The 16,261-nt window shown below is 56.4% G+C and overlaps 2 protein-coding genes across 5 annotated transcripts in view; one reads left to right on the top strand and one right to left on the bottom strand.

Annotated features, from left to right (window-relative positions):
• Positions 1–3,848: 3,848 nt before the first annotated feature.
• On the bottom strand, positions 3,849–7,365 carry Tmem59l (transmembrane protein 59 like). 2 transcript variants are annotated; one of them, XM_021219574.1, is made up of 8 exons: positions 7,181–7,365; positions 6,211–6,355; positions 6,020–6,117; positions 5,637–5,789; positions 5,059–5,161; positions 4,714–4,828; positions 4,516–4,633; positions 3,849–4,417 (listed from the first exon to the last, which is right to left on the bottom strand). In XM_021219574.1, exons 1-8 carry the CDS (start codon positions 7,328–7,330, stop codon positions 4,289–4,291), a joined length of 1,011 nt encoding a protein of 336 aa, XP_021075233.1. In that variant the 5' UTR covers positions 7,331–7,365; the 3' UTR covers positions 3,849–4,288. The 2 variants fall into 2 exon arrangements, with proteins under 2 accessions (XP_021075233.1, XP_029387834.1); XM_029531974.1 differs by having other exon boundaries at positions 4,374–4,417; positions 4,764–4,828; positions 7,181–7,358.
• A 5,615-nt stretch (positions 7,366–12,980) lies between these two features.
• Crlf1 (cytokine receptor like factor 1) overlaps positions 12,981–16,261 on the top strand; it is a 12,233-nt gene continuing 8,952 nt past the window's right edge. For 2 of the 3 annotated variants that reach the window (XM_029531966.1, XM_029531967.1), the window contains exon 1: positions 13,000–13,250. In XM_029531966.1, coding sequence (XP_029387826.1) covers positions 13,127–13,250 — 124 coding nt within the window. In that variant the 5' untranslated portion in view covers positions 13,000–13,126. Of the gene's footprint in view, positions 13,251–16,261 lie in introns of all 3 variants that reach the window. The other variant, XM_021219315.1, reaches the window with a different exon arrangement.

Here is a 16,261-nt window from a genome sequence, read left to right on the forward strand (position 1 = left end):
AAAAAAAGGAATAAAGAAAGTCTGATTTGATGTATAGAAGCCACCTCTGACATTGTCTGAATCTGCTCACTCCCAAGTGAAGCCACATTGTTACTTTGGGGCAGGGACACCTCTCCATCCTTCTGAGTAATTTGTTGGTGGTTAAAGTTTCTTTGTGTTGCTGGGCAGTGGTGGCGCACACCTTTAATCCTAGCACTTGGGAGGCAGAGGCAGGCAGATTTCTGAGATGAGGCCAGCCTGGTCTACAGAGTGAGTTCCAGGTTAGCCAGGGCTACACAGAGAAACCCTGTCTCAAAAAACAAACCAAAAAAAAAAAAAAAAGTTTTCCTTGTGTGCCAGTATGCAAGTGTGCCAGTATGCAGGTATGGGTGCATGCCACAGTGACCAGGTGGGACTCAGTTCTCTTTTCCTACCATATGAGCTCCAGGCATCAAACTCAGACTCTCAGGCTTGGGGGAAAGAAGAACCTTTACCCACTGGGACATCTTTCCAGGCCCTTAGCTTGTTGTGTTTGTTTGTTTGTTTGTTTTGACCAAAACATAAATACAAACTGCCACAAACTGAAAATATCTCAAAGATCCATCAACAGGTGAACTGATAAAAGAGTCATACAAAAATCATTAGGTAAATTTCTAGAACATACTGGAAGAGTCTGGAATGTTCCAGGTGGAAGAGCATAGTTCAGTGCCAGAACAGCTCAAAGGACAGCAATGCAGCTAGGAAAAAGAAGGAATTACTGTCAATCTTCATCCACTCGAGACCTCCAGAGTGACACAGCCAGATGCCATTGGAGTTGGAGGACAATGCTGGAGCCTATTTCTGGATATTGAGAAACAGGCCTTGCTGACCCAAGATGAGACGCTGGGCAAGGAGCTGTCTGGGGAGAAGGGTGGAATCAGACTGCAAAGCTCTCCAGGAATGTTCTAGATAGTGCAAGCGTAGCCTAGGAAGACTCTATTTGTGAAACCTGATTTACTGGGTTCTGACTATGACTATAGGACGTGGAGTCCTGCTTCACAGAAGCCGATTCCTTGGCTGGAGGATTGTGTGAGGAACCCTGGCCTGACATGCCCAAAGTCATCTCCTCAACACTGCAAGCAAGAAAAGCAGAAAGCAAGCAGCTCTATTCTATTCTTTTATTTCTTGTGTATGCATGTGTGTGTTCATAATGAATATTCATGTGTGCACATATGTGTATGGAGGACAGAGGACATCCCCAGGAGATGTCCACCTTGGGGGTTTTGTTTTTGTTGTTTTAGACACCGTGTTCAGCTACTGTTGAGAATTTAAATACACTCACATCAGACTAAAACCCTGACCTCAAGATCCAGAACATTTGTGAAGTATATTCTAATGGAAAATATAAATCTACCACATGCACACCGGTCGGGGCAAAGGCCATTCCAGGTGGTGAAATGCACAAGGTTAGCAGTCTGAAAGAATTCAAGAGGGAAGCCAGTACTTTATTAAGGTCAGCAACAGTCTTTCCAAGGAATGGTGCCATCCCTGCTTTAGTAAGAATTGAATGTATTCTAGAATGTTCCAGAACAGTCAAACATTTTTGGAACACTACAGAAAAGTCCAGAATGTTCCAATACATTCCAGGTGGACATGATGCAGAAGGCCCTAATCAAAGTGCCAAAAAGAGCCCAAGGGAAAGCAACGGGGCCACCGTGGGAAGCGGGAAGTGAGGCAAGGCGGAGCAAAGAGCGTGTCGACAAAGATGTATTGAGAATGGCTTCCTCAGTGTGTGGGACACAGCTGCGACTGAGACGCCCAGCGTGTTGCATCTGGCAGAGGGACCATTTATTAAACCAATCATCACACAAGTGAACAAGCAACTACTTAATTGTCAACATGATAAAAGCTGATGTTGAGACAATGTGACATAGGTTGTGGGCCAGGGCTGGAAGGCTCAGGATATTCTTTCAGACCAAAGAGTCGGTCAGGAGTGCACAGGGACAGCCTTCAGGGCACAGGGAACAACCCTTATGGTTATCAAGCCTTTAGTGTGGGAATCGGACCTTTGCTCTCAGTTCTCTCCAGGAGGCTGGGAATCCCTGCCTTTCCCTCAAAGTGTCCAGAGTGTGTGTGTTATGTCTGCTGTACAACTGAATCTGGATCCATCTGTTCCTAGCCCTGGTGGTAGAACTACTGTGGGCTGTTGTCACCAGAAAACTAGGATACTGGTTCCCATGGCAACCCTCTGCTACCCTGACACATAGATGTTCCTGCAGATTGCCATCTAGCCAGCCAGACATCTACTACCACCTGATCTGCATGCAACACCAGATGATTATAAACAGAACCTTGGGGACAAGTGGGAGAACTGAGGCTTCAAGAGCCCGACAACCTTCATGACTGTCAGCTATGTGGTCAAAGAGGATTCTCTCTCCTGATATTCTGGTAGAAACCAGTTGCTCCTAACTGGCAGAGCAGCCTTGAGTTTCTCATGGGACACTTGAGTCCTTCCCAAGCCATCCCAGGTGTCCCTGAGGTGTTGTAAACCCTGTGATCTGACTGTAAAGGCAGGCGAGCTGCAGTCAAAGCTAAACCGGCTAAAGAGAAACACAAGCAACACAGGCTCAAATTGGATCAAAGGGTTGAACTCCGTCTCGCATGCCCGTAAAGCCCAGGACTCCATCCCAGTACTGTATCGACTATGCATGGTGACCCATACCTGCCATTCCAGCACTTGGGAGGTGGAGGCAGGAGGGTCAAGAGGCCAGCCTGGAGGGGGGGGAGGGAGCAAGGAAAGACGGGGATTTCTCTGATCTTGTGACTAGATTACAGTGAGCAAGGGTTGGTGACTCCCAGACTAGATTGTGGGGACCTTGATGGCACAGTTGTATGTGGGGGTGCTGTATGACAATAGAAACCAGAAGACATTCATGTCAGTAATCAAACTTGTTCTTGACTAGATAGGTCTTGAAGGGAAACTGGAGAGGGTCATAGTGTAAGGGCAAGAGGATCTGGGGTTGTCAAGGAAACCAAGGTGGCTCAGGAGGTGAGGGGACAAGCATGAAGTTGGAATAAGTTAGAGTTCCAGGAAGAACAGAGGCTACTTAGAGGTCCCCAGAGGTGAGGATTGGAACTGGGCTAATTGGTTAGAGTAGGCACTTAATGTTTGTGTGTGCATGGGGGGGGGGGAGGGGTCATTGTTTCCCAGTGCCAGGGAGAGTGCCAAGGTGTTTGGATTGCCACAAGAGTGCTCCAGCAGTGAGGCCCTCCGTAGCCTGTGCACAGAATTCATGCTGCTGAGGGTACACTCCAAAAGTCATTGCAAGAGGGTCTAATGGCACACCCCAGTTACCTCTCTTTCAGACTGAGGGAGGAATATTGACAGTTCTTGGCCAGCTTGGCGTACATAACCAAAAAACAAAGCCAGCATAATAAAGGCAGGAGGTGTGACTCAGTGGCTGAAAGACATCTTAGAATCCCCCAGTGCTGCGCTGGGGGCGTGGCTCAGGGGTGGAGCCCTGCCTAGAATCCCCCAGTGAGGGACTCATGCCTAGGATCTTCTTCCACCAGGGGTCCTAAGTCTGTCAGCAGTGGGTCAGAGCTCTGCCCCTAACAGAAAAAGGGATGCCAGATAATCACAAAATTATCAGCAGATTTCAAGGAGTAACCTACTGATTTTACAGGAGGGACATCAGGTCCGTAAGAGGCACAACCTCACTCAGGCTACAGGTGGGACAGGCTTTGTCAGGGACATTCACTCACTAGGTTTGTGACCTGTTTGTCCCTCTTGCTCTTTAAGAATTTCCTGGGCTTCTCCAAGGTTGGAAGAACCCAACAAACCCAGCCCACCCTAGGGCAGGCACTGACTAAAGCAGGCTCAGCCACCCTTTTATTCACTTTATTTAAAGGTTTATATCTCCTTATCTCCTCCCAGGAGGGAGTTCCCACCACTCTGTCCTTGTGGGGTTGGGTTTCCAGAGACAAAGCGAAGGAACCTTAGCAGAGGGGAGCCCCTGAGACCCCAGCCCCACAGTGAGGACACAGAGAAAGAAAAGGAAACGCAACAGAGATGAGGTTCCATACTCAGAACATGTGAGGAATGTCAAAAAGCCAGCTCCTGGGAAAGCAAGTTGGGGGTGCCAAGGCGGCCAGACCCTCCTCTCTCAGCCACTTAGGTCCACTTGTCTCAAGGGGACTGAGGGATGTGCTGGCAAGAGAGGGAGCGAAGACTGGGAGGTGGATAAGCCCAAGGTTGGTCCCCACCTTGACCTTGGGCTTTAGGGTACAGAACGCGGGGAGGTCCCTGTGCCTGGCAGTAGGCTGGAGATCACAGCGTGGTCAAATCAAGCTTCCACTTGTAAGGAGATGTGCTGTCCTCATAGGCAGGCGGCGGGGGTGGGGACAAGGGCCAGTCAGATGCCACCAGGAGGCCCTTGTGCTGTTCTGCAGTTACAGGCTGTATGGATTGGGGCGAAAGATCCTTGTCTGGCTTCCCAGGGCAAACAGGACCCCCCCCCCCAGCGTGCAGCCCTAGCCACCATGACTGTTACTCACCTGGAACTTGAGGTGCTGGCCTGGTGTGGTGACCAGAGTGCAGCAAGTCAGCCAGAGCATGACCAGGACAGACAGGAAGAGACAGCAGAACAGGACCCATCGAGGCAGCCCGGAGCGCCTGTACCAAGGACAGGCATAGCTCAGCTACCTGAGCCTCCCACCTCTGCGCCCAGCCCAGCCTAGACCACCGGCACCTACCGGGACATGCAGCTGAGGAAGTCACTCTCCTGTTGGTCCTCAGACTCCACCTTGGCTTTGCTGGTCTTCACTCGGGGCTTAGCCCTCCTCACTTTGTCCAAGGGGCCTACAGGGTCTGAAAGGTGGGGGGCATCTCAGTCCCAGGCTCAGCTAGGACAGCCTGGTCAGGAGTGGGGAATAAACGCCAGCACTCGGGCAGGAGGCTGTGTAGGGCTGGAGTAGAGGTGCAAGGGATCTTGGAAGATGACCCACAGAATGTGGAGGTGGACCATGAATCCTGGGACCACTGAACCCTGGGAGACTATGGATCCCACGCCACTGATCATGGAGTTTTTGCAATCTTACCCATGTGCAGCTCTAGAGCCTTGGGATGGGACCTCCTCCAGGTCACCTCCACTCGCTGCAGATGGCTCCCTTGGAATGCAAAGTTCTCTACTACAGGCCGAGTCTGAGCAGGGAACACAATGTCACAGAGGTACCCTCTGAGCCCTGGCAGGTGCATCTCAGATGCAAGAGGGCTAGAGTTCCTCGTCCAGGTGCCCCCCCCCCCCAGTTCTCCCAGGAGTCAAGCAGGAGAACTCCATCCCATGGGCTGCATCCATGAACCCCTCTTATGATCCCTAGGAACAGGAAGACGCCCAAGCCAACGACATAGAATTACTGTGATTGACTAACATGGTCATGTGACCCAACCAGTGCCAATCAGAGGTAAAGCCCCAGACAGAGGGCAGGTAATATGGCTCAATGAACTAAGGTAATGGCTGCCAGGCCGCATGAACTGAGTTCAGTCACCAGGACCCACATGGATGGCAAGAACAGGGTTCCTGGATGTAATGTTGCCTGAAGTTCTCTCGTGAGGACTTCATATACCACGAGGCAACCACAGGCTGCCACTCCAGTTCACCGTGCCATTATTCTCTCACCTGGAACACCACCACTTTCCGGTTGTCTGTCTGAAGGGAATATGTCCAGGTGGAGGATAGAAAGCCCTGGGCAGAACTCATCAGGTCGCTGCAGAGCATGGAAAACAGGTACCGAAGGGAGAGCCGCCCCCTGGGCGGGTCCAAAGCCAAGTCCTGGGAAGGGTTAGCCCAAGACAGAACTGTCAACAAACTCCTGCTGGGAGACTGGGCTGGGCTGACTTAGACAGCTAGTGTGAGAAAACCTGAGCTTCAGTATCCAGTGGGGACCCCTGCCCTGCCATAGGACAGCTGTGTTCACAGGAGCCCATTCAGGGGAAGAAGCCACACAGTCTTTCTTGTGAGTGCTTGGTTTCAGATGGGGGTTTACAGGTGAGGGGGTTCACCTTCTGCTCCTGCTGGGTCTCAGGTTCAGGGATATGGCCCCAGCACCCCTCACTGCAGGCCCGTTGCTCCGCTGCCTTCACGTAAGCCTCGGTGCAGGCTGCGGACCACAGGATGGAGTCACTGGGAGCTGCTTCCCAGGATACCCCTGCTGCAGCCCCAAGGTGCACCCAGCCCTCCCTGGAGGACTCACCTGCTTCACATTCTGTCTCTGTGGCATTGGGCCTAGAGCTCCTGGCCACAAAGCGGCAGATGGAGAAAAGCCGACAGCCGCGCTCACAAGCACTGATCAGGACAGCCTTGTTATTCGGGGTCTCTGAGGGACCCTCTGACTCAGGCTGGGAAGGGAGATAGAGACTCAGGCAAAGGTACTCGGGGAAGAAGGCTGGGGTCCCCCTAAGAATCCATGAGACTGAGGTTTCAGAAAGCCAGGATCATCACTGGGGGAGGGAGGGAACCTGGACATATTCCCTCTGAGAAAGAGAAAGCTTTCTGAGCAGGCTGGACAGTGGACTGCACAGCGGCCTCTCCAGGATGGCGCTGGCAGAGAGCTGGCTTCTCAGAGAGAGGCAGAGCTTGCACTTAGGGACAGACTGGAGCAGAGCTGTCTCCAAGAAGGCAGTGAGGACCGTGGGAAGAGAAGAGAGCCCATGGGGGGGGGGGGAACAGCACCAAGTGTCCTTGGACTGGGGGGTGGGGGTGGTGCTCCAGGACCTCTCAGGAGCAGGTCTCAGCCTCCCTTTGGCATGTCCCCACTTACAGTGTTCACCCCAGGTGCCAATTGATCCCTTCCTGGAAGGAAGGGCAGTTCTGAGAGAGCCCTCCCCCTTCAAGACACCCTCATTGCAGGCACCTCAGTTCCTCCCACTCCTGAAGATCCTCCACCCTGTCTCCCCACTATTTCTAGAGGACTCTCTGGCTCCCACATCTCTCTAGGGACTCAGAATCCCGCGTCCCTCTGCCAACCTGAGGAACCCCACATCAGCTCTTTTCTCCTGGCAAAGAACTCTCCCGCATCCAAGGTTCCCCCATGCAGGCCCCTTCCGAGGACCCCAATCTGCACTAGCATGCCAGGAACTCGCATCCCCTCCTCCATCTGAGGGTCTTGCACTCAGGTCCCTCCCCTTTTCCAGTCACTGGGTTCCTGAGAGTCCATCTGTTACCTGCGCAGGCGGCGAGCCAGGGTGGTGCTGGCGACACCGCTGCTGGCACCTCTGAGTGTCCCCGAGCTGCGGAGCGAAGGGGTCGCGCGCTGGGATTGGGGTGACCGGTGACGCCAACAACAGCAGCAGCGGCAACGCTACCGCAGCCATGGCTGAAGATGCGCAGCGCGGGCCCCGGGATGCGGGACCGGGTGTTGACGTCACTGAGCGAGGCAGCCTGGGAAAGGGGGGGGGGTGCTGCGGCGAGCGGGGCGGGCAGGTGAATCTCTACTCGGGTAGGGGACATAGTCTTGATAATCATGGTCCGGCTCTTTGACCGGACTTGGATCTGCGGGCCGGGGATGACAAAGAGGATCTCACTAGATACGGTGATAGGCCTATCTCAGGCCACTCAGGGATGGAGGCCAAGAGCAACCGGGGCAGGGAGCATCTGAGATCCTTAGTCAAGGAATTTTTTAAAAAGGAAGAGGAGTATGAACAGGGCGATGAAAGAAGAGAGAGAGAAGGAGACCAAGAGGATGAGGAGGTTGAAGGCCTGGGAGGATGGAGGGGGAGGTAGAATGAGAAGAGGAAGAAAACGGAAAGTGGGGGAGGGGAAGGGTAAAATGGAAAGAAGGGAGGAAGACAGTGAGAGAGGAGGGGAAACAAGAGGTGTTTGAGGACCAGGAGGAGGCGGACAAAGACTTGGGAGTGGAGAGAGAGGAAGTGGAGGAGAAGGGAGGCCAGAAAGAGCGAGCAGGACCCTAGAGCTGGAGCTGGGGTGGATTTGAAGCATTTGAGGGCTCGGAAACCAGCCGACCACCAGCCACAGTTGGCCTGCTTCCGGGACACTAAGACTCTAGGGGAGGTACTCTAGGGGCAGCTGCCTCCTCCAGGAAGTCGTCGAGGAACTTCAGGGAGCAACACTTAAGGTGGTCTCCCTCCATTTCAGTGCGGACAACAGACCTGAGGGGACTCAGTGTCTCCCTGGGACTCGGAGGCCCCCACAACTCTAACAAGGCCTCTGAGCCGCTCACTTTTCCCATCTGGTGAGAAAACCTGACGCAAATAGGGACACTGTGGCTTCCGTCCTGGATTCGGAGGTCTCCACGGCTTCCTCCGTCCGGGCGCCAGGGCGCGGGCTCTGAGCCCCAGTGGCCTGCTTGGCACAGGTGCCTGCGGCCCGCGCGCCCTGTCGCTCCGCCCCAGTAGACGAGGAGGCCGCTCGCAGGGTCGTCGGGTCACAGGGAGCCGCAGGTTCCGGTCGGGAGGAGGGGCTGGCGCGCCCGGGTCCCCGCCGGCCGCTTGCTTTCATCTCAGCGGCCCGGGCCGGCCCCCACGTGGCTTAATCAGGCGCGGCTGTGCCTGGCGGACCTGAACATCTGGATCCCGGCGCGGCCCCTCCCCCGCCCCTCCCGGCTGGGCCTCTCTTCCACCAGCGCACCCTGGGCACGGTCCTTGTGCGCTGGGACCCCGACCGTTTCCTCGAGTTGGACGCCTTGGCATATGCCCATCATCCCAACACGCGGAAAGGCTGAGGCAGGAGAATCCCTGTGAGGTCAAGGTCAATCTGGGTTAGGACGTGAGTTCTAAGTCAATCTGGCCCGTAGAGCGAGACCCTTTCTCAATAAACCAAACGCAAAGCCTGTTTCCCCAATTTACAGGTGGGAAACCTGGCACCCGGATGCCTGGGCAGAGCCGGAATTCAAGTTCACACTTGTCATTTGCAGAGTCCCGGGCACTTAACCCTTCTGCAATTACGGTCCTTCATTCAATTTCAAACAAACACTCCTTTCAACAAAGATTTTCTTGCCATGACTTTTTTTCTCTGACAAAAACCCTATAGGGTAGGGCTGTCCCCCTTCCAAATTAGGTCATTGGAACCCGGAATGGCACAGGGGATGGGCTTAGGTGACATGATACAGACGAGGGCTAACAGGGGCTGCCAAGCTAGGGAGGATGGGGGCTGATGACAAGGCGGGCCTGACAGTCTCAACAGGAAAGACCGAGACAGGAGGATGGCCGAAAAATTGAGGCTAGCTCGGGCCACGTGACACCTTGTGTGGGGGGAGGGGTCATCGTCCAGTGTAAAAAAGAACTTCCCATGCTTGTTTGCAGAGAGAGAAACTGAGGCATGAGGGTTTGGGTTAGAGCGTCCCAGGGCTGAAAGCAAGTTTGTTGGCTTCCAGCACCCCCCTCCTTTTCTGCTCCTCGAGGCCGCTGGGGGTAAGCGGAAGAGGACTTGACCCCGGCCCCCCAGGTGAGCCCCGACGCCCCTCCTGGCATTCCCCGGGGAGCTGGCCCAGGTGAGGGGCGGGCGGCCGGCGGGCGGCCGGGGTCGGATTTCAGGAAATCCGCCGACATTCCTTCGGGGCTTAAGAGGGAAAGTTGACTCGCCGCCGCCCCGCGTCCCCCCCCCACTTCCTACCCCCCGGGGCGGCGCGGCGGGGGCGGGGGGCGCTGTCCGCGTGAATCAGCGGACTCCCGGCGTCCGGGAAGCAGCCACTCGGTCAGGGCAGGCCGCAGACAAGCGCCCTTTGTCCCTGGCCGCCTTCGTCACGACCCTGCTGACCCCCACCCCCAAACGGAGTCCAGTCCGACAAGGCTGGGTGGCGCCGCTGCCTGCTGTCATGGGAGGAGCGATGAGAGGAGGGGTGCGGTGTTTCCCCCATACGCGACTGGCTATCCTGGGACTCAGCAAGTCTTTTGAGGATGCAGAGGAACAAGGACCACAGGCTTGGTGGCCCCAGAGCACCCAAGTCCAGACTGGGACCTCCCCACATCCATATCTAGTACTTAAATTGCAAAACACTGTAAAATTGAGGTCTGATGTTCCTACTGTCTAGGCTGTCCCGGTGAGAAAGGCTGAAGCACCCACAGGCCCTCAAGCAGACCCTCAATAACCCCATTGCTCAGAGCACAGCCAGGTACAGGCAGGATGGGGAGGGTTCCTCCTGGAGGAGTGGTCCGGTCACAGGGAAGGGCAGGTCCCAGCTCTGCCCTTCTGGGTCCCGCAGGCTTTCATTTTTACTGTCCTTGCTGCTCTGGCAAAGCAGTAGTGGTTCTCATTTGGGAATCTGAGGCTGGGAAATTTCCCCGATTTAAACCTGCCTTGTTCCTCCACAGGAGATCCCTGGGTAAAGAGTTCAGGGCTAATAAAGAGCCCTTCCACCCACCCCTTCTAACATTCCCAGCCACCTTCAATGACTTAGGTCAATATTTGTCAGAAAGTACACCTTAACTTCCTTTCCTAAGCAAAGAAAGGCCTGGGCTGGGGAGGAAAGAGTTAATTCCATGGGAACACAGGGAAAGGATGGGTGCACCTTAAGGCCAACTTCTTTGCCCCAAAGGGTAAAAAGGTCATCCAGAGGGTAGAGGTCAAACACCAGAGAGGGCTGTCTGCCAGCTTGGGTCAGACAGCTAAGTGGAGTGTGTGCAGTACCCTACTCTGAAACCCAGCAGCAGGACACTAGCCGGTGCTGTTTTCTGGAGGGACGGGATTCTTGTATGGCTTTTTCTTTTTGTATTTACTCAACTCTTCTGGCCCTTGCTTTGCCCAGCAGCATGAAATCTGGGAGCCCTCAGGTATTCAGGACTAGCAAAGTGAAGTGGCAAGAGAGCAGGCGCTTTGAAGGGCTATGCTGCAAAGACGGTGAAAGAGTGAAGGTGTCGCTGGGGAGTTGTGGGAATTCACAAAAGGCGCGAGGGAAGTTTTACCGAAGCCACTGGCAAAGAACTAAGGCTCCTGAAAACAAGGAGCCCAAACAGCCAGCAAGATGGAGAGGGGAGCATCTAGTATGGGCACCGGGTGGCAAGGCAGAGTTGGGTCTCACTTCTTTCAAAGTCCCTCTGCCTGTGATGAAAACAAAGACTGAAGGAAGACGGAAGGAACCCTAGAGGAGGCCTGCAACATCTCCTGAGGCGGAAGGAGCCCAGAGGAAGGCCTGCAGCATCCCGGGAAGAGGATGAGGGGCCTGGACGGGGGGGGGGGGGGGGTGTCAGAAGCTTAGGATGGGGGTGTGTTTTGGAACCAGGGCCAACCGGATTGCTGATGGATTGTACCTGTGGGAAGAAGGAGAAAGCATTCAGTCACACAGCTCCCAGGTCGTTGCCTGCAGCACCTGGGTGCATAGGGGAAGTTAGCCCTTTCCACCCGGGCCTGGGAGGAGGAGCATTCGGGAACAAGTAAAATAAAGATCTTTACTCCAAAGCCTCCCAGGAGTTGAGATTCCTACTTCCCTACCTATAGGAGACCGGAGCGAAGCAGGAGCTGTGGGGGAGGGGCGGCAATGATCCTGGAAATGTAGCCAAGACCCACGGCCTCCACAGAGCCCTAGGCCACCTGGCCACATTTCTCAGAGGGGACCTGCAGGCCAGTGCCACCTCTGCATCCCACCGTGCTTATCAGATTTTAAGTTTGGGGAGACTTTGTTCCCGTACTTGATTCTTTACAAGTAAACTTTTAAGTTGGTCCCAGATTATCCACTGTACAAAAGAAGAAACTGAGGCACAAGAGGCCTAGTTTGCCCCCAGCAAAATGGCAGTGGCCGCCTTAAGTTTTTATTTCTCTCCTTTGTCATTTGAAGCTACCTGGAGGACCTTTAAGGAAGGGGCTGAGCCTCCAAGGGAAAGGTTGTATAGGAGAAGTCGAGCCCTTTACTCTCAGGGAGCTGTGGCTGGGGGCCTTTACCCAACCCGTGGGGTGGGACCACCCGGGAACTCGCATTTCAAGCGCCGCCCACCAGCAAAGATCTTGCAGGCCAGAGACCTCCCTTCGTGGGCATCCGGATAGGGTGGAGACGAAGAAGCGATCAGAGAGATGAAATGCCAGGGCTGGGTTGGTCCGGGAGGGGTCCCCAAAACCCCAAACAGTGGCCAACAAAAATAACCCAGAGAAAGAACTCTGCGCTCAATCGGTGATAATTCCGCGTTGCTCGGGGCTGCCCGCGTTACCTGAAGTTGGCGGGCGGCGGCCGCCGCAGTGATTACTCACCGCGTGGCGCACCCCACCCGCGGGCCGCTGAGTGGATTTTTCCGTGGGGGGATGTGAAGAAGTTTAGGGAGAACTATTCTGCACCGATGGGACCTAGGAATGCGGGATTCGGTTCCGTTCCCCAAAGGACACACCTCTCCCATGAGCCCACTCGTAGGGGCTCCCTGCACGCGCTCCCGGACATCTCCCGCAGATATGATAGGCGAGAAGGGACCGGAGGCTGGAGACTCCCTGCCTTCTGGCTTTTTCCCCCCTGCACGAGACGAGGCTGTGCAGCGAGGATGGAAGAGGTGGCATGAAGGCTTGGGGTGGGGATCGGTAGGACCCGTGCACCCAGAGAAAGGGACTGGTGGCAACTTTCAAACTCTCTGGTGAAGGAAGAAGGGCTGAAAGAGGATGAACGGGTTCAGGTACTGCTCAGTGTGTGTGTGACGGACCAAAGTGGGTATGGGGGCCCCGTAAGAGGGGCGGGGAAGGCGGATAGAAAGGATCCCGGTAGAGTGGAGAGGATCCTGGAAAAGCACCAGGGCTGCTAGCGAGAGGAACCTATTCGGAGTTAAGGGTACAGGATCCCAGATGAGGGGGTGGGAAGCCTGGGACGGGCGGGACCAGAGAGGGAGGTCCCACGGGCTGGTGGGGAAGGAGTGAGGGGCTTCGCGCAGGAGGATGGGACGTTTAGGAGTGGTAACTGGGCGGAGGCCGGCCGGGCGGGGCGCGCGGTGCCCGCGGGCGGTGGGAAGGCCGGTGCGGGGCCCACGATCACCCCCCCCAGGGGCCGGGCCGGGCCGGGGGCGGGGCCGGGCGGGGCGAGCGGCGCATTAGCGCCTTGTCAATTTCGGCTGCTCAGACTTGCTCCGGCCTTCGCTGTCCGCGCCCAGTGACGTGCGTGAGGACCCGAGCCCCAATCTGCACCCCGCAGACTCGCCCCCGCCCCATACCGGCGTTGCAGTTACCGCTCGTTGCGCGCCACCCCCATGCCCGCGGGTCGCCCGGGCCCCGTCGCCCAATCCGCGCGGCGGCCGCCGCGGCCGCTGTCCTCGCTGTGGTCGCCTCTGTTGCTCTGTGTCCTCGGGGTGCCTCGGGGCGGATCGGGAGCCCGTGAGTACCGTGCGCCCTGCTCCCCACCTCCCCAGGGAAGCCGGGATAGGGCGCCCCGGGGGGTAGTCGCGGGGGATGGAAGAGGGGGCGCGAGCGCCACCTGGACGTCCCGGGAACAAAGGAAGGCGGCCCTCGGGGCGCCCTCACCTGTGGGGCTCACGGCACCACCACCCAGCCTCCCAAGAGTACCCCGTTATACATCAGAGGCCTCTTATCGTTATCCCCTTTGCGAGGCTGTCTGACCAGGCTCCTTTTGAAGGACATCGCAGTGTCTTGGGACCCCCCCTCCTTCAGGGTGCTGGGACGCTTCGGGGCGCACGCCTGTGTCTTGGATATCAGAACGGAAGGGAAGCCTCCCTGGCCGGGGGCATACTCTTGAGTGCGTTGGGTTGGGTGCTGGAGCAAAATGGGGTCCCCTCCCCCATGAAGTGATGATCCCCGGAGGGAGGGTGGGGCGTTATCGTGAGCCCTCCTGTCCGCCTGGCATGCGGCCCGGCGTCCCCCGGGACTTGCCTCTCCGTGGGGTCGGCGCCGCCCCCTCCCCCCTATAGCAGACTCCATGCTTTGGTATCCTCGAAGTCCTCTCCACTGGTGGGGCTCACAACCGGTCTCATTCAGGCTGCGCTGGGTTGAGAGCCTCTAGCGACTGAAATTTCGGTGCGGAGCGAGAGCAAGCGTGTCCGGGCACCGCGAGCCCAGACTTCATTGTCTAAGGGGCACCCAGTGGGGGTCAGCTGCCAAGAGAACCCCACTGTCCCAGGAGGAACTCCTGGCCTTGAGCCACCATCACCCAACGCACACATCCCCGCCAGGATGCGGTCTCCACATCCAGACCCTCTCTGGGACACACCCAAAGACACACAAAAGAGTCCCACTGGCTTATGTCCCGTCACCCTGCCCTCCGACGCGCGCTGCAGCCCAGATGCGTATTCGCACACCATCGCGGCGCTCGCATTCCATCCTCTACACAGACACACACACACACACACACACACACACACACACACAGGCACGCCCGCACTCGTGGTCCCATATTCATTTCACAGGGGAGGCAACGCCGGGGTACGCATATGGCCGAGTGCACTGGAGATCTTTCCCCACCACTCTCAGGACCCCATCCGGAGACACAGGCCACACCGCAGGGGCACCACGCTGCGCTGTTGCTCTAGGCTAGTAATCTGTGCAGTTTGTCCTCGGTGTCTGTGGACGCCCTCCCGCTCTCGTCAGGGGACAGGAACCTACACTCCTGCTTGCCCAAGGTGTCTGGGCAGGTGATGTGGTGACACCCGGGACCTTTCCGGGGAGTTGGTGTTGCTGCCAAGCCTGGGTAGTTTTTTGAATGCCACCAATAGCGCTAAGCTTTGTTTCCGGGCGGGCTGCAGAGCAACAGGCGAAGGTGGCGGAGTGGGGGTGGCGCGTGTGTTTTTTCCTTTAAGGGGGAGAGAAATTAAATAAGAGGTTCTCACACCTCTGCAATCTGTTTGTACTTACGGTGTGTCTTAGCACCTGACCAGCCAGCCGGTGGGTCGTAAAAGTGTATGCAGGTACCAGCGGGACAGGAGATGGAGGCCCCTGGAGGATGGCTGGGATGGAGGCCACCTTCCCGTTGGCCTTTCAGGGAATCTCACACTTTTCCCTTTTAAAACACATGGTGTTCTTTTTAATAACGGCAGCAACTCCGCGTTGGGAAAGGGGGAAAGAAGCTTGTATAGGCCCCGGCTTTGTGGGCGAAAGGACGGGAAGAGGGTAGAAGAAAAAAGGAGGAGTGTCTCCTCCAGGCTTAGGGGCTGCTGTCAGCTGCTGCTCTGTCTAGCTTGGCATGTGTGTGCCCCAGTCCCCAGCGGCTTTGGTCCATTGTTTGTGGAAGCCAAGAGGGAGACTGGGGTCCTCTATCTCTGGTACTCCAGAGTTCGGCTTCTGAGTCCGAGCCCACAGAACCTCTTTCCTGTTTTATGGAGGGAATCAGGGAAGGGGGTGCCAGGTGGACTAAGTTCTGTTGAGGACTGTACCAGTCTCTCTCTCGAAGGAGAAAGCTTGGGCTTGCCCCCCTCTCCCCCCCCCCCCGCAAGCCATGAAGGGCAGCTGCTGGGGAATCCAGGCTAGGCTAGTGTGGGCATTACTCCCCAGCCAGGACCCCCCAGAGAGTCCCCTTCCTGGCCAGACAAATGCTGGGGAGGGACAGAGGGGTGTGATCATTGCTCAGGAGTGCAGACAGTGGGGTCCCGGGTCGGGGCAGTGCCTCCCACCCTGCCGAGGGGGGCGCCCAGGCAGGAAGCGGTGGGTGGGCCAGGGTAGAGACGCTGGCACGTCCCAGTTCATGCCGAAGGAATTCTGAATTAGCGGGCGGCTGTCTGCCTGGGACCTCCGGGGCGGCCCCCTGGCCCCCGCCGCCTCCACTCTGGCCTGTTCCTCCTGCTCCTTCGCACGGACGCTGAGACCTCCGCTGAGCCCTGGGACAAGCCCCAAATGCAACTGCGATTGCAGGCTTCATAAGACCCGCCTCCTCCCAAGGCCAAGTTTGCCAGGGAGAAGTCATTCAGGGCCCAGACTAGAACCATGTTGGTGCCACCTCATCCATCTGGGGCATGAGAGACCTTCCAGGACTGCAGTTTAGCTTCTTAATGGGAACCTGGGCATGGGTGCAACCTCTGTTCTCTGAGCCTCTTGGAGAATCGGTTTTGTTTTTGTTTTTGTTTTTGCTTTTTCCAATCCTCTTTTCCTCTCATCCCAACCGGGGACTCAGTTTTCCTCCCTAAGGGTTGAGAGCTCTGCAGTCTTCCCTAGCCTTCCCTTTGCTTCTACCCCAGGGCCTATGCACAAGGAGCCCCACCTCTCCCTTGGCCCAACTGGGGCTCCAGCCTTACTGCATTTTGCTCTTGGTAACTGTTCCAGGGCCTCAGACACACACGACTAGAGCCCCAGCTCCCTCTCTAACACACACACACACACACACACACACACACACACACACACGGCTAGAGCCCCAGCTCCCTCTTTAACACACAAGGCTG

The sequence above is a fragment of the Mus pahari genome, chromosome 19 (assembly GCF_900095145.1).
Source record: "Mus pahari chromosome 19, PAHARI_EIJ_v1.1, whole genome shotgun sequence".
In the NCBI taxonomy this organism is placed as follows: Eukaryota; Metazoa; Chordata; class Mammalia; order Rodentia; family Muridae; genus Mus; species Mus pahari.

Coding starts and splice junctions, on each gene's coding strand:
- Tmem59l (XM_021219574.1), bottom strand. CDS start 7,330: ATGGCTGCGGTAGCGTTGCCGCTGCTGCTGTTGTTGGCGTCACCGGTC. Junction 6,356..7,180: donor CTGGCTCGCCGCCTGCGCAG/GTAACAGATGGA, acceptor CTCCCTTCCCAG/CCTGAGTCAGAGGGTCCCTC. Junction 5,162..5,636: donor GGAAAGTGGTGGTGTTCCAG/GTGAGAGAATAA, acceptor TTCCCTGCTCAG/ACTCGGCCTGTAGTAGAGAA.